Raw genomic sequence first — 23,813 nt, 5'->3', positions numbered from 1 at the left:
TAACAAGCTTAGATTAATCAGAATGCACACAGAGTCATTAGTCATTGAAATAGTCATTCTCTTTATGCCCCGTATGTGAATGGGATAGAGGAAAACCCTAATAACCGGTACAATGGGATGTACACTTTGCCATGCACTTCACTTTGCAGAGTGTAGATGTAGTGCAAAATTCCATTATGCTTACACATGCAGAAAGATAACTCTTCATTGAATGTCAGCTTTAGAGGATGGGACAAATCAGGTGAAGTTATATTGTATGAATTCTGAAGTTAACTTGCATGAATTTCCATGTGTGTTTCAGTGCATTTCAAAACGTAATGTAGCTACATGGCAGCCCTCTCATAAGGGCCTTAAAATACTGTCGTCCTGCACCAGTTATTCAGGATACATTTTACACTCATATTGGAAGTTAAATTGCTCCTTCAAGATGGAAAAGCCTATTAACATGTACAGTCCTGATAGTTTTATTTAAAGTATCTTGCAATGGGACTCGACCAAGAAAGATGCTTTGTAGGTACTGCTCTTCCTAATGAGCCATCCAGCCACTTTTATTTTGCTATAACGAGAGGGCTTCTTTTGAAATTGTGATTGAAGAAAGGTTTTACTTACACTATCAGGTCTTAAAGTACATAGTGCCATCCATCTTATACATAGCATTACATTAAAATGTAAACTTCCATATTGTTTCCACTGAAGGATGGGGACATATTGGAAAAATATAAATGCACAGCAAATATCTATGTCAGAGCCAAAATGTTAATTTTCCCTGCACTGATCCTCTATGGAATGGTCTTGGAAATGGAATAAGCAAAAGAGGTGTGCAAAAGTATCCAACAATGCCTACTTCAACATTAAGGCTTGCTTTGAAGCTTTCTTAACACACTAGAGATTGACACTAGAGTTGATATGTAAACTGCTGTTTGTGTTATGAATTGAGCATCTTTTGTTCTTACCTAATTTTTTTAAGGTGACCTATTTTTGAGTGAAATTATTGCTTATATTCTTTCATATAACCCAGTTATTCATTGAATCTGAAAATGTTGAATTTAACTAATAAGGAGATAATTGAGCATATATTACAACTGGTAGCCTTCAGAATGTTGTAATTGCTCAGCTCATATCTTATTCACAAGGGCCCTCTGTTACTTTTTGTTGCTTCTTTTGATTTTTGTATTCCACATGCTGTTAAGGCTATATTCTGTTTGCAGTTATGCAAACACTCTAACCACACTTTTTTGTGTATAAAAAGTTCAGCAATCCAAGTCCCATGTCAGTGGTCATTTTATTAAAATCTACTTTCAGAATTTCCTTCTGACTGCGTTCTGGTAGAGTTAGTCCTGTTTTGTATTTCAGTCACTGCCTCCCTACATTTCTTGCTGGTGACACTATCGGATTCTTATTTTTCTGGTATCTGTTTCTATTTTAATGTCAAGTTTGAACTTTATTAAATAATGAAGTAAATAGTGTACTAGTTAGTTTAGTGCATGCTAAGACAGTCACTTTTTAATGTCAAAGTAGTTAGATGTTTTAATCACAAACTCACTAGCCTAATCATGCCAGAAGTATTAAGATTATTAGAATGTTTTAAACAAAAGCTTCAGTACTATAAAAAATTCAATGATTTTTTTTAATGGCAACATTGTCTTCTTTCATTTAGTCGTGATTTTTTTTCAACCAGGGTAGGTGTTTGCTTCAATAATGATCACTGCTGTAATCTTTTATAGGTAGAATCTGTGATGATATTAATGATTGAGGGGAAATGCAGTCAAAAAGCAGATGCATATGTGGACCTGCTTCTTAATGAAGAACGATTACATGGAAATGCCCTGCCAGTTGTTCAAGATCTTATCGTGCTTGCAGTTAGGGGAGGTGTGTCTAGTTATTTCCTTAAATGTGACATATGCTATTAGAATTCTTTGTCTCACATTTTAGAGAAAATTCTGAATACTGCCATTTTAATTGATTTGATGAAACCCAAGTGGGAATATCCTGGAAATGGTTAATAGATACAAATATCATTCATCTCTTATAATAACTGCTATGTAGATGTCTAATTTTCCTGTGCAAAAGTGTGTGTGTGTGTGTGTGTGTGTGTGTGTGTGTGTGTGTGTGTGTGTGTGTGTGTGTGTGTGTGCGTGTCAGAGAGAGAGAGAGAGAGAGAGAGAGAGAGAGAAATGAAGTTTCTCAATAGTTCTCCTGATTTTAATTATTTCATATTGATAATGTATTTCCATTGTTTCAATGCGCAAAGGATTGGCAACTGGTATGTACAAAAGGCTTTGAATGAGAATTTTCTGCATGTGAATGTTTGAATTTACAAAACACTATGTGCATGTGTCAGTTTTTTTCTACCATTTTTTTTTTTTTTTTTTTTTTTTTTTTTTTTTTTTTTTTTTTTACAAATTTCTAATACCTTATGATATCTACATGTTGATCATATTTTAAGTGTCACTTAATACTTTCCCCACAACTCCTTTTTTGTTCCATTGTTACTGTTATAATCGTAGTATATTCGTTAGAAAGGTGCTTCATGCTTTTATAGCATTGAGATTGAGTTCTGTAATTAAAATAATTTGTTGAGCATTGTACGATTTTGGTTTTTTGTGGTTTTCCCAAAACATTCGAGGCAAATGCTAGGATGTTGTACAAAAATAGGGCACATTCTTCACACACATTTTGCTGCTAATAATTTGTAATTATTTTTGTGCAGACATTATTGTTCATTAATTCATAGTATTCCATAATAATTCATTGAATGTCAAATGATTTTTGATTTTATGGCAAATTTACAGGGAGCTTATAAAAAAATTGGTACCAATAGGACAAAATAACCACCAAACAGGAATTTTGTTGCAATCCAATAAGGTGTCTCTTCTACCTGCCTACCGAGCAATGTAGCATAGTGGTTATGACATTGCACTTGCATTCAGGAGGACAATGGTTCAAACCTGCATCCAACCATCCTGACTTATGTTTTTCGTGATTTCCCTAAATCGTATCAGGCAAAGGCTAGAGTGGTTCCTTTGAAAGCACATGGCTGATTTCCTTCCCCATCCTTCCCTAAGCTAAGCTTCTGCTTCATCTCTAATGATCTCATTGTTGATGGGACATTAAACAATAATCTCCTCCTTCCGTCTGCCTCCAGTGGCCAGTTTCAGTAACAGTAGGTAGTACTGCTCTTCTAGTAGCAAATGTGGAAGTGTGGAAAGTGGCTCAGTTTTTCCCTTGTTTCTTTTCTCATGTCCTTTCAGTTCTGTGTGACCACATGAACCACACTCACTCTGTCACTGAAGAGTCACTACATAATTCATAAAATAATGATAAAAACTGAAGCAACACAAGAAAACAAAATATTTGTGTTGGTTTATACAAATGAGTAATGCATTACAGGGGGGAAAATCTGTAAATTAGTGTGAATAACTCCTGTCCAGAATGAAAAACAGATGACTCTTTTTGAGACACCCTGATTTGACATGTCTATATTTCTGAAACTAATAAACATTTACAATGAATTTTGTTTTTTGATGAACAGGAAACTCAAAGATTTTTTGCCCCCATCGGTGTTCAGTATGGTCCCTCTTGAGATGCGCGGAATATGTCAATGTGGTATTCAAATTGTTCCCAAACTGCAGCGAGCATGTCTAGAGTTACAGCTTCCACAGCTGCTGTTATGCGATGCCTCAGTTCACTGATTTTTGTTGGTAATAGAGGCACATAGGCTGAAACCCCCACAAGAAATAATCACATACAGTCAGGTCCCATGACGTTAGAGACCAGTAATGTAAGGCTGAATCATTTGGTCCAGTGCGACCAATCCATCGTTTAGTAATCTTTGGATTTAAAAATTCCCGCACTTCTAGATGCCAGTGTGGTGGTACCCCATCCTGTTGGTAAATGAAGTCATTCAAATCAGTCTCCAACTGTGGGAAAAGAAAGTTCTCAAGCATATCGAGATATGTGCTTCCTGTAACAGATTTCTCGGCAAAGAAAAATGAACCATACATCTTTTCCTGTGAAACTGCACAAAACACATTAAATTTTGGAGAGTCCCTCTCATGTTGAACAACTCCATGCGGTTTTTTCATTTCACATAGTCTCACATTATGACGGTTCACCTTTCCATTTAAATGGAATGTTGGCTTGTCACTAAACACCAAGCATGGAAGAAAACTGTCATCCTCCATCTTGCCAATAACAAAATTACTGAACTCCACACATTATTGTTTGTCACCTTCATGAAGACCTTGCAGTAGCTGAATTCATGGTTTCATGTGTAAACGTCGATGCAACACATGCTGGATGGACATCGGGGGCACGTCGAGCTGTGGAGTTGCACGGCAAATGGATTTCTACAGGCTATTTGTGAAACTATGTTGGATCCACACTATATCTAGCACAAAAGCGGTGCTGAACAGTTATTACTGACCTGCACTGCGCAAAACATAGAACACAAAACGCTTTCTGTTGTCCTGACAGCATTTTCTCTAGAACTGAAGTGGGTTAACATTGCTGCTACCTAGCAGAAACCATGTAAATCTCGAGAATGTGCTCTTTCCAACAGTTCATTATTCACTCACATATATATCAAATAAAATAATAGTTATAATTTTTTTTAAAATCTGATGACTCTTTTTGATACACCATGTAAGTATGTTCCAAGGAAACCTTTTGACATTATTAGGAAACCTGTGTTTTATCTCAAAAAACAAAGCGGTTCTGCAGGAAACCTATTGAAAGTAGAACCTTCAGAACAGTGAACACCTCTCAGAATATAGTTAAAATAGTGTTATCCAGTACAATTTCTGATGAGTTGAGTGTTGCCAATCTTTTGAATAGTTCTGTATTATCACACACATATCTTGTGAGGAAACTACTGATCATTCTGACTGTCCATTTCTTGGCAAGGTGTTTGCTTTGTGAAGGAAGAGTTTTCCACCAAAGTAGGATATCATAGGTGATAATATATTGAAAGTGAGTGAAACATGTTTACACTGATTTTTTTTAACTTCATCTATCCCATCATTGACACGTGACATGCTTTAATTTCCATTGTTTGAGCAGTATGTCATTATTTTAGGCAAGAAAACAGAAAAGTTCAAAATCTATTAAACATATACACAACTTCAAATATTAATTTTTTTAACATCAAATGTGGAGCACCACAGGGCAGTGCATTTTACTTTACTATTCTTAATCTTCTTCAATGAGCTGCGTTAGCCCAAAAGCACACTTCGTCTTATTTGCAGATGATGCAACCATAATGATCGACAAAGTACCCACATAACTGCAGTCAAGAGAATGCTGTGATGAGCACATTCAAAGAAGCTGTAGAGTGGTTCACTTCAAGTGGTCTGTCCCTCAATTTTAACAAGACTCAGTTCATTCAGTTTCACATAGCACATAAAAAAGAGGAAAATGTTGAAATCAAGTGTGATTGCAAAGATATACTGGGAGTTGGGTCTTCTAGAATCCTGAGATTACATATTAACAACCACCAACTGGATAATTCACATCCTCAATCTATATAAGAGACTGAATTCAGCAGCATTTACCATTCACTTGATTGTATCCATTTGTGACCGGGAAATAATCAGTGCTGCCTACCATTGATATTTTGATTCACTGATGACATGGTATCAGATATGGCAGAAACCAGTCCATCATCAGAATTATACGTAGAGTGCACCATATATGCTGTTGCAGAAATGTATTTAAACAGATGGAGATCCTCACCGTGCCATGACAGCACAGTTTTTTGCTTATGTATTTTGTCAATAAGAATAGTACAAGTTGCAAAACAAACAGTGCATATCGTGATCTTCACAAAGATATAAAAAAGTCAGAGTGTGGTACAGAAAAGAGTACATTATTCAAATATAAAGGTATACAATTAACTTCCAGTTAGTGCCAGATCAGTCATTCGAGAGCTGACTAAATTCAAGAAACAACTAAAACTTGTTCTTTTGAATAGTGCTTTCTGTTCTTTACACGAATTTTTTTTTTTTTACTGTGTGTAATATTTTGTGAACTATGCTTAATTTTAAGCATTATTATATGAACTTCCTATGCAGCACTAGTATCTCACATATTGACAGAACATATTATATATGAAGTAGAGTGTAAGCCTTAAAATTTGTTGTGTGACTATTACTACAATTATCTGTGTTGTTATCTGGGCAATTTGACTAAACTTTTTTTGTATCTGTTTAACGTATGTTTTAAATTGTAAGCCTTATGATCATTTACTTATGGTTATTACTGTAATAATCTGACACATTCTAAATCCTAGTGATAGACTCTCATCAAGGTCCCTGGAGCTCAAAAATAAATAAATAAATGTGTCCTGTATGGTGTACCACTGTAAAAAAGACAAAAAATAAGACCAATTAGACATGTATTTACACATAATGTTGCTTTAAAAAACAGTACTAAATGGCAAGGATGAGACCAAGAACATTGATACTTGTGAGGCTAACCAGTGATCTGGTAATGCATGTTGCCTCAGTGCCTGGGCTTGTGGCTGATGGTCCTATTGTGTCACAGTATGAGTGCTATATTTTACTTGTTGATTACATTCTCATTCATGCACAATGCTTAAGTAAGTGCAATTGAAAATAAAAAGCAGCAAAATGCACACTATATATGTGCCTTGGCAATGTTGCTAAATATTTTTATAAGGTGCGTGGCATGGGTAGAGACTGTTCTATCATCATTTGCTCCGGTGGGTACACCGAACCTCAGGGAAATAAACACACATTCCTGCAAGTCTGCAATAGACTGAAATCACGAAATGAACGAAGCAGCAAAGAGTCCAGGACATAGCAAAGTTGGCATAGAAGTATAACAGTTCCAAATCAGTAACCTCTTGAGACTGGAAACAAACTGCATCAACTTGGCTGTGCAGTGGCACAATAAAACAGCTACACTGTATCTGTTGTGTCCACATCCATGTTAGGAGAGGAATCCGAATCACTACGGATACAAAAAAGTTACTTGGCAGCAATTTCTGTGACATGAACAGTACAGGGAAGTACCAACATTGCTAGAACTTCACAGTTTGTTATGCAGAGGTGGGAGCTAGTAAGAAACGCCAGTGAGGAGAGGGCATGGGGTCAAGGATAGGTATCACAAAATGGACTAAATGATGTTGTTTAAGGTGCCTGTTACCTTACCATAAAATCGTTCATTCATGTGGCATTTCACTCAAGAATTGTCAACCTGGTGAATTTACTTATGATTTATTAAAATGACCACAGCCTCGAAAGAGCATGATAGTGCAGTGTGTAAGGTTGCAGGCAATTACACTGAGGTTTGCGGGTTCAAACCTACTATTCAATGGATTCTTTTTTCCTTTTTGGTTTTCATTATTATTAGTTTACTTTTGATGAGAACTGGTAACTGCCTACATTATGTTGATTATAAAAAAGATGACAAAGAGAGAAAGTGCAGTTGAGTTCATATGCATTAGGCACATACAATCTTTTTAAAAATTGTATTATGATTTAACAGTTCTTAGAGTGATGGTTGATGTAGAAACACTAGTAAGATAAATTGTTCTCACATCATGAACATTGTATGAAGGACATCTTGTCATAGTGTCATTTAATTTTCAATAAATTTTAGAGGAAACTTACATAATATCATTTTGCAACATGGCTTTTCATATTTTAATTTCGCTGCCATAAACAAACATTCAACTTAAATACAGTGGTCTTCACCCTTATTTTCAGCCATACACACCAACATTTTGTTAGCAATAAAAATAAATTGTTTTTATAAGAGTAACAATGATCCTGTTATCTACATCACATCAATATGACGCTATATACAATAGAGTATCTCACCATTGCTAATGCAGCTACTGTTGTAATGGATGATTGGTAAATTTGCATTCAGTCCATTTTGTGATACCTATCCTGACCTGCATGCTCCATTTGTGAGAAAAATTGTCTTTTATTTGAAATATGTTTTTAAATTGTGCTTGAATGAATGAGTTATCCTGTATGAATGAGGTGACGTAGTTTAAAAAATGGAAAACTACATTACATTTTATGAAAATATATGTCATAATAATTAAAGTGGCCAGTGGTTTATTTAGAAGAAACATGAATTTATGTCACCCGAGGAATATTGTCAAACAAAAGTTCCAGTCTGCATTTATTGGTTGTGGTATGCAGAGTATTGACACACAGACACGTGATGCGTGGTGGCAGCACACAGTTGTCAGGATACTGGAGTGTACATTGTTAATGACTCCTAACTCTGTTTGTCTACTATAAAATCAATGGTGCTACCACCCTGGTTAAATTTTCAGTTTGGTCTCCTGGGTAATACTTATAGTTCCATTTATAACTAAAAACAAATGTGAATTTTACTTGTTTCGAGGTACAGGAGATTGAAAGGTTTAGCAAGCCATAAAAATCCACAATGGGAATTTAAGAATTCATTTTGCATTTGATTTATTGTTACCATACTTAATAATGTTGGGATATGAGATTCATAGCTATATCCCTTCTGTCTTGGAGGATATTGCAAAATTGTTGATCTGGAATTAGAAAGACTTATTAGACTTTCACATATGTGTTACAAGTAAATCATACATACTGGTAGCCAAAATACCTTTCATGGTGAAACAAATCAAGAGAGAGTACAAACCAAAGATTCAATTGATGAACTGTTAACAAAGAATCTAATCAAAAATTGTTTTCATCTACATCAGAGTCCTCTTCAGACTTGGTTCAGGTGTTACATCTCGCACAATTTCACTAGTCAACAAATTGCAGTAATATTCATGGCATTCTCTCAGAAGTGCCTGTGTCACTCCTAGAGAACATACATGTAAAAGGCCATCCTTACCTTTTCAAGGTTACTTCAGGGAAGGACGATCAGATTCCTTATTCTTAAAGTTAAGGAAATTGTCATACAGCATAGTGCTGGAAGATGATGAAAGGGTGGTGATTCTTCCCACATCATCAAATGATTTTACCTGTGCTTCAGGGATGTACAGTGGCACATACTTGCTTTTATTTACTGTCTTGGAGTGAACAACACTCCAGGTCTTTGTGATTTATTAAAAAAAAAAAAAAAAAAAAAGACTGGACAGCAACGTTGGATTGTTCATGGACATGGTGATATGCAGAAACATAGAGTTGTTCTGCTAACCCATATGTAATTCTGATGTCATCTTCACATGAGTGATGCCTAATTACACCTTTAGGTAATTTTAGACACATGTGGTAATGTTAGTTGACACTATATATAGTAAAATTACACACTGCCAGTTTTCTCAAGAAGAATATTTGACCACTAAGTTCTTTTGGAGTGTTCACTGGAGCTTGAATATGGAAATTTACAGCCCAACGCTCAGATAGCTGCATGCTAACATTTTGTCTTTGTTGCATTTCTTTTGAATCAAATCTCTCCTCTGTAAATGTCACATTCTTATTGCTTTGACAAATCCGTTTCATGTCAGTGAATTGAATACAAAACATTTATGGCACTGATCTTTCTTTGCTCTAAAGAACCTTAAATTGCGCTCTTAGGATATTTGTCTGTGTTTTGGACGATGTGCTGACTTGCAGTGCTTTTCTTGACATTAGGATTTACAGTCGTTGCACATTACTGTAATACTCAGTCTTGAATCAAGATACCTTCTTGATGACTTCTGCCTACAGTAAAGTGATTTGACAGAAGGATAGCTCAAAGTGTACTGTCTTATATGATCATCACCAACCTCTGACAGTTATGTTGCCAGTGTCTGCCAATTTTGTCTTTCTCAACATCATCATTAAAGTGTTTCGAGAGAGCACATCTCACCCTAGCTTCTGTCACATTTGAGGCAAAAAAAATTGGGGGGGGGGGGGGTGAGGGAATCATGGCCACTATGCTTTTCTTTTTCCATTCAACGTGAATTAATAGAAGTGAAATGCCTTAAGTTATTTTGTATATTTCTTGTTGCTGAACCTGTCAGTCACTAATGGATATGATTTACAATGAACTAGCATTTTTAAATCTTAATTATCATATTGCTGAAAGCACTGTGTCTGGTTTGGTGGTCTGCATTAACTAAAATAAAATGTGTGAGCCTTTATTCTGAGATGGATCAGGATACAAGTGTTGGCCCAGTTGCTGTGTTCCTCCGACTCCAATGTGGTGTTCTCCATTCAGCCACTTTTGTTTCCCTGGTAATTTCATTTATTCATTTTTGTATCAGTTGTTCTTGATTCCTGCAAAATGAGAAGTGTGTATGAGAATGCTTGTAAACAATTTGCTATTATTAAAACTGTATTTAGATAGTATGGTGAAAGTCACAATGATATAGCTGAAGCATGTAAATACAGGAGGTCATGTTACTTAGTTCTACTAAATGTTTACAAGTTCCCTCCATTCTGATTGCTGGTTGGTTGGTTGGTTGGTTGGTTTGTGGGGTTAAAGGGACCAGACTGCTACGGTCATCGGTCCCCTGATTGCTGGCTTCTGTATGTGACTAACAGTGACTAACAACAATCAGCACTGGAGCTGATTGTGCGAGTGCAGCTCGAATGCTGGTATTCGTCAGATGAATCCTTAAGGTTTGATATTGGGCCAAGTGAGCCTCCTGTCTAACTGAATCATCTAAATAGTGAAGAATTTTTTATTTGAAACTGAAGACGACAGATCTGTTCGTTCTGCTCTCATTTGAACTATGAAACATAACACTTTTTCCCTGTGCATTGGTGTGTTTTGTAGCTTTAAAAGTTGTTCTTTAGACTTAAAGATTGCTCTGCAGGCTATTTAACAAATGTACCCAGCAAATAAGATATTTCAGATGGTCCAAGACATTTGTTTCTCCTGCAAAGGCATAAAAGAGGTGGAATTCAGCTGGATACCTGGACAAACAGAGATCAAACGAAACAAGGTAGCTGGCAAAGCGGCAAAAAAAGCACACTGCCAGGGAAACACAATGGCTCAGTATAATATTCCCTCAGAGATTGTATTATCATGGTAAACAAACAAGGAGAAAGATGGCTGAGAGAGAGACAGTGACAAACAATAAACTGTGGCCACTCAAAACCGACAATCCAACCGTGGCACCTTCCTTCCAGTCACAAAGGAAAGATGAAGCGGTCCATACTCGCCTTTTTATTGGACACTGATCAATGAATGACACATGCTCATGTACTGCAGCATGAAGATCGGCCAGAATTCATTGTTGTGGAATAACACTTACAGTGCATCATGCTTTAATATCATCTCTTTTATATGCTGATGAGAGAGAAACGTTTGTCTTACCAATGGACTTGCCCTCAGTTTCAGGTGACAGTGAGAGACAGCAAAAAGAAAAAAAAAAAGTAATTTTCTGTGATGTCAGAACTTTTTCCCTGCCTGATTTGACAGAGATTTTAATGTGTTCCTGGATGACTGGTTCATCCTATTAATCATGTGATCGGTCATCCATATTTATGCAATAAACTGTTCTATGAATACTTCACAACAGCACAAACAGATATGCTGGTGAACATATGTGCAGCATTTTAATGAGTGCATTTGCAGATACATCATCTTTATTTTTCATTTCAATGGTAGTGATTATTCGTACCTCAGTATTAAAGAATGGGCATTGCCAACCTCACTGTTTAGTGCCCAAAATTCATTCTTTTCATCCATCTATCTTTTTACTCAATGGAAAATTAAACTGAATTAAAACTTAACATACATTTCTTCTGATGATTCTGCACTTTTTGTATTTGATGCTCCATCTTCCCAAGATGTTGGAACCATTTAGTTTTTTTTTTAAACTGCTTGTAAGCCATCCTGAGAATTCTCGCTATTTCACTCATGCTGTTTAGAGGTACTGCTCACCACAAAAGTGTAGCAAATAATGCACACCCTCATTTCCAGGCACTCTGTTGAGTTACATTATTGTTCAGCAATAATGCCGTCTTTAATGAAATGAGCCTATAAATGAACTACTGAAGTGTTCTCAAGCACATTGTTTCATGTGAAGTGATATAAATATTAACAAAATACATTATTTTAATCATGTAAGAAAATTAGACAGGATTCTAATATATGTAGCACATATGTGCTTGCACAAAAATTGTAAGTCATTCTGTGGAGTGCCAGAAGCACAAATGTGACACTTTTGCTGCTCTGATGTTGCACAGTATTGGACCTTGCAATTTCTTCTATAGTATCACAGCAACACGTAGGACATTTTGCCATAAATGACCAAGACAAGTTGCTGCTACTCGTAATTCAGAATAACCATTTTTGCACATTTGTTGTTTTGGCATAAGAGGGGCAGTATTAAGGTGGGTGATGCTGTTGTACCTCTCTTAACATAAAAGGAAACTAGTAAAGCTGACAAAAACATATATGACAATATAATTCGTTTGTGCAATCCATCTGAAGAAATTGTTAAATTTATAAGGAGAGAGAATGGTTAGTCAGTACTTACATTCAAGGGTGGACATTACTGGACTGATGATAGAAACATATATATTTTTTTTTTAAGAAATATTTCTGTTTCAATCAGTGGTACTAAAAATTTTTAAATCCTGAAGCTACGTACTGGGCAACCATTGTCTCCTTGTAATTATGGAAGAATTCATTGACTAAACTTCTGAAATAAGAAAGAGCTTGGGGATATTGTGCTTGTTGCATACAAATTCATGTTTTTTTAATGAGGAATGAAAAGAATGATACATTAAGGGAACAAAATTTGAAACGTAAGTGTACTGTTTTCCTTTTTTCAGGCAGACTCTCTTGTATTTAGATTTGAAATGTCAGACACTGATCTTAAGCTTGCTTAATCAAAGAATTCATCAATGATCTTAATAATTGAGGGTGTAGTGTCTTTTCAAATTTTATAAACCACTGTTTGTCATGTACTCCTCAGTCCATAGTAAATGCTCTTAAAATGTACTCAAATCCTGTTAATGGCCTGAGTAAAGTGTTATATCCAACAGCAAATAGTCCAAAATGGATTTGAACCACGTAAAAAGAAATCTGCCTTTAGTTTTGGATGGTGATAACATTCAAAGTCTCACTTGATATGACAGACAGATGTTGACATTTCATTATTGGGGGTCCCTTCATCTGCACAAGGGAAAGAAATGCCATAAAATATTTTTAGTGGACAACTTCCAAAGTTGCCTAGTAGTTTGGTGCAAGCAGTACAGTGAGACAAGGTCAAAATTAGCATTGGAGTTATACATACATATTTGAATTTAGAACTGCTTTTGATGCCACTCAAAATCAGAGATAATGAAAGCAATGTGAAAGTGTCAACAAATAGTAACAAAGCAGTTCAGTTACTGCATATTGCTTTTTTGTGTAGTTATAACTGTACAAAACATCTCGATATGTTTCACATGATTGAAACAATTTTTAAATGTGTAGCTCTGGGAAGATAAATGAATCTCTTGTAATACACAGTTCAATGCTTCTACACTTTCAAAACAATAGTACTTTTTCCATTGTGTTATGTGACAGTAGTTGCATGCCATATAAACTCCTGTATATATTTTTTTGTATCTGTGCCTACCAGTGAAACATTGGTGCTCCTGGGTTTATTCTGTAGTACATTCTTGTAGATATCTAATTGAAACAGTCGAATATCTGTTTGAATCCTTACTTACTTGGAAGGTATAGGCAGTTTCCCAATCTTTTAGATTCCAGAAACTCAGGTATTTGTAAAAAGGTCATCAATAAAACCATTTTTATGTTTTTTAGATGTTTATGAGGATCGTCAGGTATTTTATAGTTGCTTGTTGCAAAAAGACTAAGTGAAGTGTCTCAGTTGCTAGTCATTGGACTCATATTCAGGGCGGCAGGGGTTCCAGATTTCCATTTGGCTACCCAGGTTTAGGTTTACCATGGTTTCTGTAATTCTATTAAGGCAAATGGAAGGATGGTTTCTTTGAAAGGACATGGGCAAGTTACTTCCACAACCTGATTGTTTGCACCATTTCTAATGTCCTCATTGTTAACAGGACATCAAACTCTAATTTACTGTACTTCCTCATTGCTGCAGTAAGATGATTCCACTGCTGAACTAACAAGTTGGATATGGCTTTTGTGCCAAATGAAAGCTAATTTTAAGGAAGTAGGAAGTTTCCTGACAGATAACCCTTACAAGCACAGTTAACTGAAAACTTGGCATTTTAACTTTGTTGGAATTTTGGGAGTAGGTTTTAGAATGAATCTAATCTTAGTTTGGCCATATTATAGCCATGTTTTTGTAAGGATAATTTTTCCTTACATTGAAACCATGATAAATGTTTGCTATGCATACAGGGTGTAGTCAAATCCGTTAAACTGTAAGTTGGTGATGTTTTTTATATATATATAGGTGATGTTTTTGATATATATAAAGAATAATAGAGTGAATTACATGCAAAACATTTTGTAAGATATTTGTACAGTAGGCTTTAAGTCAAAGCACTATGTCAATTCTTTTCCTCTTTTCTTCAACCTGTTTCATTCCTTCCTTTTGAGGAAAAGGGCAGCAGTTTTAAGCCAATCTGTACGCATTTTTTTCATAATAATTCTTACATGGATGACTGTGGTGCTAAAATGGTATGTCTCCCAAGTCACCTTTGAGGATTGTGGGAGGATAAAAGATTTCTGTTTGATGTGATGAATGGCAGGCCACTCTAAATGTGGTCAGATGTAAGCTACTGAAGACAGTAGAAAAAAAAAATTCTGTGGTGTTCAAAGACACTATTGATGGTGAGCCGCTTGAGACAGTCATGTATATTAAATAAGTAGATATAACATTGCAAAGCAATGTGAAATGAAACAAACACATAAGATCGGTTGTAGAGAAGGCAAATGGTCAATTTCATTATAGTGGAAGAATTCTGGGAAACTGTAGCTCATCTATGAATGAGATGGGGTACAGAACACTTGTGCACCCCATTATTGAATACAGATTGTTTCTGATCCCCAGCAGGTCAGATTAAAGGAAGACATCAAAGCAGTTAAGAGGTCTGCTGCTAGATATGTAAGCAGTAGGTTCAATTGACATGTGTGTATTAAAGAAATGTTTCATGAACTTAATTGGAAATCCCTGGATGGAAGAAGACATTATCTTTGCAAAACACTGTTGTGAAACTTCAAGAGGACCAGTATCTGCGACAGACAGCAGACTGATCCTTCTGCCACCGTCATGCGCCTTGCATAAGGATAATAAATAAAATCAGGACTCGTAGAGAAGCATATAGACAGTTTTATTTCCCTCACTTCATTTCCGAGGGAACAGGAAAGGGACTGGCTAACAGTGGTGCAATGGATCCTCCACCATGCACCATATGGTGGCTTTCAGAATGTGTATGTAGATGCAGAATTGAAGATTTATTTGAAGGGAGCTTAGAGCACAGCCCTAGAATTCAACTTAAAGCTAGTGGAAACTTCAAAATACCTACGCTAGAGTCACCTTCATTTTACTACAGTAAGTATGGCCTTCAATGTCCTGGAGTGTAGCAGATAGCTGTTAGGTGAGCCTCAAAACTGCTGCACTGAGCAAGATGGTGCAATGTTAAGGTACTAGATTCACTTTCAAGAGGATGGTGGTTCAAATTCTCTTTAATCAACCAGATTTAGGTTCCTCTAAAGGCAGAAACCAGAATGATTCCTTTCAAAAGGGCATGTTCACTTTCCATTTACATCTTTCCCCAATACAAGCTTGAACCCTGTGTCTATTGACCTTGCTGTTGATGGAAAATTAAACCCTAATCTTTCTTCTTTTAAGGCATTGGTCAGCATGAGAATTTCACCCTCCAGCTCTCTACTGTGCATCGTCTTTTTGTCAGTCCTGGTATTGTAATCACCTGTGGTGGTAATAAGTTTATGTCAATACTCCAGTTGGGAATCTTTGCTTCTCTCATGGCTGGTGCTCCCCTCTACTGCCACTGGCAAGGTTTGCTGAGCTCTCGTGGAAAGGGGAAAATTTTACTAGCTTACTCCACCTGGCAGTAGAATGGAGGCATGTCTTGTGTCCTTCTCCACTTAGACTTCTTGACATTGTCTGTGCTAACGGTGTTTGCCTGGTGATGACATGTTAGTATTGATGTTCCAGTGGTGACTCACTGCTTTGCTTGTGGCTAGTATCCTGCAAACTGAAGGGCATTGCTAGGTTATCCCCCTACCTTTGTAGGGCACAGGCATGTCACATGTCCTCCGTTTGGTCTTCTCAGCTTCCTCAGTGCTAGCTGAGTTGCCAGTTGTTTCCCAAACCTGATGTATTACTGTTTTATGTGGAGCATTTCCATATTCCACAACCAAGACAATCCCTGTAGAAGAGCCTTGATTACTGGGATATTTTTCTTCTGTTGCTCAGGTGTTGTGTTGATTTATTTGGCCACTGTCATACTGGTTTTCAGCCTTTACATTGATGAATGTCATTGTCTGTAGACTCAGGGAGATGAGGACTGTTTAACTGGGGAGAACTTCTATGACTTTGATGATAATGACATGGAAGATTACTGAAATGCCACGCAGTCTAAGAGTTTGCCACAGAACTCCAGTCAACCTTCCCTTGCCTTGGATGTGCAATGGAGGGACATGTGTTCACAGTTTGCAGTGGTCTTGCTCAGTGATCCTTCAGTCATTTGTCTGTTTCAACCATCTGTCTATGTGCACATTGCAAGCTATGTCATATTTAGCAAATTTGTCAAAATTTTTCTCAGTTGAGCTTCACACCTTGTTTCCATGACCTTTAGTCAGTCATCAGTAATTTGTAGTGTAGGTGTTGTGTACATAGTTCCGCGTAGTCAGCGCATACACAACTTTCCCACTAGAGCGCGCCCCGCTAAGCACAACAGTGCAGGCGCAGCGCTTGTCCGTCTCCGCACTACAAGATGGCACTGTCTTAGAGACGGACCAAATTCTGCTTCCGCCGATCCGCGTATTAATATGTAACGCAGCCAATGAGATTGCTGCTAACATAGAACCTTTTCTCCTCGCGGATCACACTCGTGCAGTGATACCTGAATGCTCGAGGTATTATAACGAGTGTACAGACCTCTGATTAGTCAGTCTGCATTAGTCTGCGTTTGTTTATACCAGTCTATATTCAAGTTTCAGTCTGCACCTAATAAGATTATCATGTTCCTGTACGTAGCCATGAAGATAAATGTATCGACACTTTGTCGAGTATCAGAGAGATGTGAGAGTAAGATAAACGTACCAAGACCAAAGGAACTTCAGACTGTCAATTGTAAATAGCATCCAGAATCAAGTTAAGTAAGGTTTATGAATTGTTATTATTTTAATAAATGTGTGTGAAAATTAATCAAGTTCTGTTTAAAGATGGTCACCGTCAATCTGCTACCCTCAGCGTGCAAGTGGCATTTCTATCGTCTGACCTAACGGCAGAAGATAAACATGCCACGATAAGACCACGAGACATATTGCTGACACTCGCCCACTTCGTTAGAGTGACAAGTCAAATAATCTGATGGTGTGTGTACCGAAGGTCTTCCAGTACACACACCACAGTAGGTTCATTGATAAGTTAACTCAGAGACTAGCACCACTGATGGTCCTGTCCTTTGAGCATCTTTCCATATCCAGCACTTAAGGCCTTATCCATACTGCATACAGAAAAGTGACAATTTGCTTTCACATCCAGCACAGTAAAAATAGCAATTTTGTTGAGCTAGTACAGCATTTGTCTATCTGCTCAGCTCTCCCCACTGAGACTGGCAAAATCACCTTCATTCCTGAATGCTCAACTGCTGTCCCCAAATCATGGATATTAAGCAGAGTCAGGTCTGATGCTGACACATCTTGCTGGATGACATGCTTGGTGTGCTCTATAGGATTTTTGTCAGATGACGTGGAAGGGCCACACAAGTATTCTTCTGTCCATTGTGTTGCAAAAACCATTTTGGCACAATTTGGGCATAACAATGTGAAGCATTTTCTTTCTGAAGGTTTGAGTTGGGTGCAGGTTGCTGTAGACAAACAAATGGGCACTTGGTTGGATGGTGGTTAACTATATTGCATGTAAGTGAGAAATGTTGGTAGATGTATCTGGCACCCCATTTCATCCTCCAGACAAGAATTATTCTTTTACCTGCCTGAATGGTTCTCTGCTGACATTGCCTCATGATTTTCAATATACTTCTACCCTGACATTAGTGTATACCAAAGCGGAATCAGGCTCATCAGTCCAGGTGACCGTTTTGCATGCTTTGAGTATTCAATGGCAGTGTTTATCAGCCCATACTAATCTTTGTGCTCCATGATAAGAATAGGTATATGTGTGTAGTGTTTGGCGCTGTATCCTGTAGCGACAAAATGGCTCAACATATATGTGTTTATACTCTGCAAGCCACTTCATGGTGTGTGAGGGAGGGTACTTCTTGTACCACTATCTTCCGCCCTTTCCTGCTCATTCACTAGTGACAAATGGGAAGAATGATTGTCACTAAAGCTCTGTATGAGCTCTGATTTGTCCGATTTTCTTGTTGTGATCATTTTACGAGATGTGGGAGAAGTAATAGGTCGCAAGACACTTGGCAGGACATATAGTCTAGGAATTTCAGTAGTACTCCTCTCAGTGATGTACAACTCCTCTCTTGTAGTGGCTGCCAGTGGATTTTTTTTATATGTCCATAATGCACTTGTGTCTAAAGCACTGCTCTTTGTTGGCTGTTCTCTATCTCTTCTGTTAATTCTATGTGGTAATGGCCCCAGTAAGATGATCAGTGCTGAAGAATTGGTCGAACAAGTGTTTTGTAAATTGTTTGTGCCGTGTACCTCTGATGCCCGATGTTCAGGCACGCCCACCACACAGCAATGCCCTGTGGGTTGCCATCGTGCCAGAAGCCTGCAGCCAACACTGTTTGACATCACTGTACCATCCGCTATGGTATGGAGGGCACCATGATCACTGGACACAGCCAGCATGACTTCGCATCTGCAAAGCCATGTGATGTCAGCCATTTCCAGGTATCCCTACACTGGACGGCCTATATAGGACTACTGCCTGCAGCTCTCCAGCAGTGTATGCCACCAAGTCTACCACCGAGTCACAGATACAGCACTACCAAATGAAGAGAATGCTAGTGCACCACTGATTGGGGACAACTGATTCCGACCTTGGAGTGTAATCGATTGTGACAGATTGCATGCTTTCTCTTGCATCTTTGTGGAACTATATTCACAGGGTGACAGTTATTATTATCAGATCAGTATAATCTCTTGTGTTCTTTGCAGAGATTCAGTTTCTGTTGTTCATGTTTCCTTGTTGCTTCTTTGTGCATGCACCATCCCACAACGGGACACATCATTTTGTTTCTTTAAGATTGTCCCGTGAATCTCAGCCTGGCATCTGCTTTTCCTACTACTTGCTTCAGAGTACTTAATGTCAATTTGGATTGTTACTCCTAGGTATTTTACTTTAGTTACAGTTTCCAGTGATTTGTCACCAATAGTGTAATCATACAATATTGGATTTTTTTACCCATTTATGCACAATAAATTTGATTTATTTAATTTCAGGGTACACTGCTAGTTCATGCACAAATTGTCAATCATGTGCAGGTCTTCTGACATTTCAGTCTTTGTATAGACAACCGCACCCTCCACAAATAGCTTCACAAAACTTTTAATGTTTTCTGCTAGATCATTAATATAAATTGTAGATAATAACAGTCGTATTATATTGTATCATGGTATCCACAAAATCAGCTTTACATCAGTTAATTTTGTTCCATTAAGAACAAAGTGTTGAGTTCTATCATCAAGGAAGTCCTAAATCCAATCACAAATAACGCATGAAAATCAAACGTGTTTCGTAATTCTACAATAGATTGATGTCATAGATATAAGCCTATGATTGTGCTAATGTGTCTGATGACTATTCTTGAAAATTGGAATGCCCTGCTCTGTTTTGCCAGTCAGTAGGTACCATTCGTTGCTCTTGTGTCCTGTGATAAACTGCTGCTTGAATGGGAGGAAGCTATTTTGAATAATCTCTGTAGAACCCCATAGGTATCTTATCTGGTCCAGCTGCCATTTTGGCATTTGTGCAAAGTTTGATTGAAAGGAGGAACCATATTATAATAATCCACAGTGAAACAATTTTGGAAGACTGAATTTAGTATTATTTCAACTTTCTTTCTGTCATTTTCTGTTTTGGTGCCAGTACGATCACTGACTGACTGAAAGTAAGATTTTGATCTGCTTACTAACTTTACTAACAAAAACTTATCAAGATTTTTAGTCAGACTGTTTGGAAAACTTATACTTTCAAATTCATTGAATGCTTCTTGCATTGCTCTTCTCACACCCATTTTTTGTTCATTAAACTGCTCATTTTCTCTTCATTCAGATTTGGTGTGTTTTGACTTTGCTTAAATTGGAGATGAACCTCTCTTTGTTTTTGCAGCTAATTTCTGACATGTCTGTTGAACCACATTTATTCAGCAAATACTGGTCTAAGGCATATTGAACAATTCTTTTGAATTTTATCCATTTGTTTTCCGCATCTTCATCCTCAGAGCTGATATTTTATGCTGACAACTCAGATAGCCTACAACTTGTATCCCATCACTGTTGCCAGAGAAAAATATTATCCTATTTTTTAAATGTTTTTTGTAATACATGTAGTCATTGATGCTATTACAGCCTTACGAATACTGACCCCCTCCTCTCTGTTACCTGATTCAAAATGTTCAGGTCTGTTAGTTATTAGGAGGTCTAAGACATTGCCCTAGCATGTTGGTGCTTTAACTATGTGCTTTATGTAATTTTCAGAGAAGAGGTTCAGAGTACTCTCACATGTTCCCATTCTCTTGCACCAGTTTTAATTGGATGACTACCATTCTATAGCCAGGAAGTTGAAGTTACCCCTATTACAGTCAGCTGATCAGGAAATTTACTCGGAATATTCTCAAAGTTGTCGCTGAAGCTCTGTGTCACTACAGCTCCTGATGCAGATGGCCCATAGAAGCATTCAATTACCAAGTTTGATTCATATTTGATTCTTAACTCAACCCAAAGAATTTCACATTCAGAATCTGTAAAAATCTTACAACTGTACTACACTATCGTCCTTTATAATAATAAATGCAGTGCCATCATGTGCAATATACTTTCCTATCTGAATTTAGGATTTCATTTTTGCTCACTTCTGATTTCAGCCAATTTCTATTCCTAATACCATGTAGACATTATTACTTTTAATAAGTGAGACTAGTTTCAGGCCTTAACATGGACGTTCACACTGTGTAATAACAACACCTTAAAATGTTTTCTCTTTGCAATCTCCAAGGTCAGAGTTCTCCTCTGATAGAAATGTGGCTAACCTGTTTCCAGTTTTGACGCACATTTCATCATTAACCCTAACCCAAAAAATGAATCCTTCCCCGTGCACACCACACATACCCTGCTACCCTATTAAGGGGGTTCTATAGTTGTTCACCAAATACTGGAGATTGAGAAATTCGCATCTGAGATTGTCACAGAATACTCTGAGTGTCTGGTTTAGACCTTCCATTTGACCCCAAACCAAAGGACCACAACCGACTCTGGGTATGATGCTGCAAATGATAAACTCTGTGTGTGATGCAAGCTACCTTCACCAATCCAGCAAACTTCCTGAAGGAACCCATCTTGGCCTCAGAGCCCTGGGGATAAGTGTCATTCATGCTGACATGAGCCACTATTTACAGCATGTTGCACCCGTTGCATTCAGTATCTGCTGGCAGAGCACCTCCACTTCTCAGACAAGACCTCTCAGAAGGCACACTGAGCCCACACTGGCCTTTTTCCTGATCTACCTGATATTTCATTGAGGGACTCAATACCCATCTAACAGAGCTCTCAGTGACCCAGAAATCCACCCTCTTTGTTTGTCCAGACATAGCTAGAAAATTGGCCACTGGTCTAACAGACAAGGCATTCTGTGCTTCATCAGATGTGTTATGAACATTGTTTAGTCCCTTGTACATGTTTCTTTGGTGTAAGGGGAGCAGCCATACTGCCAGTTCCCACTTGCACTTTCTGCCCCGAAATATGTGAACCCACCACTGTCCACCATTCACCCTTGAGTGGAGAAAAAGCTGTTCAGATGGCGCACGTCAGGAGACACTGTGACATTGGGGTTTCCAGGGGATTCCAGCAGCACAAGAGGTGTTGCTGCCTTTGACACTGGTGACCCAACTTCATCACAGATTAGGGCAGCAGAAGAGCCTGTTGACCAAGACCAATGCAGCTTCTAGGTGTTTGTGGACAGCAGTCAACTCACCTTGCATCAACACAGAACAAGCGCAGTATCAGTGCACTTCGTAGTATGTAAAAGCTATATAAAATCACAAACAAATTTACTAACCAGTCAGTCAGGGACTTGTGGAAAAAAATAAGGGAACTACAAAGGTTACATAATTCAAGTAAATAAAGCGACACTGTCCCTCACAGTGATGGAAAATTGCACTCAAATTTAACTCACTCTACACTAACAATAAACAAATGGCAGTCATTTACAACGAAATAAATAACACAACCAAAAACAGATAAATAAGCAGATACTCTTAACTTCTACCCAGAAGAATGCAAAAATATTACTAAACTAAATAATGTATATGAATAGTGAGCTGCTGGTGTTAAGCTCCACACTGCTCTGACTTGAGCTTTACGTGGTTTGGCTGTCCATCAGTTGACATCCAGCATTGAATTAACAAGTGATTTCCTGTACTGTGGCTTGTTTATCCATTTTTATAATCTATGATCACTGATTGCAAGCCCTGTCCTCAGTATCTTGTTGCCCACAGCTGTTAAACCAAATCAAAGTACTCACATTACTTCCTTGACATGATGACATTTGAAATGCACAGTGACTGCACAACCCCGGAATTGGGTGTGTCCATGCTTTTAACTCTAAAAATTTGGCCAGGATGGAATGTGCTCATACTATACATCTTATACGTCCTGCAACTACCCAGCACGAGGTGTGATAGCATCCCATTGATGTGATGAAACTATTCCATTTGCTCTGGTGATGAGTATTCTCTCCTACACAATGACTATCTCTAATTCAGTTGATCATATGTATTTTAACCGCATGTAACACCTATCCACCTTCGGTGTTCTGATTTCCTGTCACATCCCAGATTGTTCATTTCCACATGATTGCTCCATGATGATAACCTTCCAGGAATTCCTTACCTTCTACTTTACCTCATTTTCCTTACCAAGGCCCCTTTCCAGTAAGAAAATCCTTATTATGGATGAAGGAGAAACCATCTGCAGTCTCAAAACTTTATGACCACACCTTTTTTGCTGCAGAGAGAAACTCCACTGTTATTGTGATGAGCCATAATTATTACATGGCAGAAGATCTCAGTCAACTATTTTACACATTGACATATAAACCCTTTTATAGAATCCCGTCCCAGAAGTCCAACATGACCTTGAGTGCCTGCTCAAATCCTAAGTTCCATTATGTACCGACTATTCAGTACATTTATTGTGTGGTGATTGGTTATTTTTATTTATTCTATTGTGTATATTCCACCAAGGCTTTTCTGATACTATAAAAATTCTATACTTACTGAAGTTTTTGTAATTTAGTTCTTACTTGTAGAAAACCTAATACATGAAATAGGTTAGAACTATGAAGCATTTATTGAAAAAGATGCTGTAGCCATTCAGCTCTAGTAGTTTACAGGAAAACATTACTGAAGTGGAAGCACTGTGTTACATTTTGTGCAGGTTGGCATTTCAGAAAATTGTGTTTGGATTTATATGCATTTTCACAAAGTTCTTTTGGCTGAAAGCACATTGTGTGCCAAGGGAATTGATTGTTTATTCTTAGTGTA

At 37.6% G+C, this 23,813-nt stretch overlaps 1 protein-coding gene across 3 annotated transcripts in view; it reads left to right on the top strand.

The window, feature by feature from the left end:
• The window catches only part of LOC124723151 (transmembrane and coiled-coil domain-containing protein 4-like), a 130,511-nt gene that overhangs the window by 6,431 nt on the left and 100,267 nt on the right, over window positions 1-23,813 (top strand). For 2 of the 3 annotated variants that reach the window (XM_047248343.1, XM_047248341.1), the window contains exons 3-4: window positions 1,725-1,869; window positions 2,252-2,263. In XM_047248343.1, the coding sequence (XP_047104299.1) occupies window positions 1,725-1,869; window positions 2,252-2,263 (157 nt within the window). The remainder of the gene's footprint in view (window positions 1-1,724; window positions 1,870-2,251; window positions 2,264-23,813) is intronic. The other variant, XM_047248342.1, reaches the window with a different exon arrangement.

This window comes from Schistocerca piceifrons, chromosome X (assembly GCF_021461385.2).
Source record: "Schistocerca piceifrons isolate TAMUIC-IGC-003096 chromosome X, iqSchPice1.1, whole genome shotgun sequence".
Classification (NCBI taxonomy): domain Eukaryota; kingdom Metazoa; phylum Arthropoda; class Insecta; order Orthoptera; family Acrididae; genus Schistocerca; species Schistocerca piceifrons.
The sequence above is the reverse complement of the archived record's forward strand: the minus strand, read 5'-3'. Positions and strand labels throughout refer to the sequence as shown.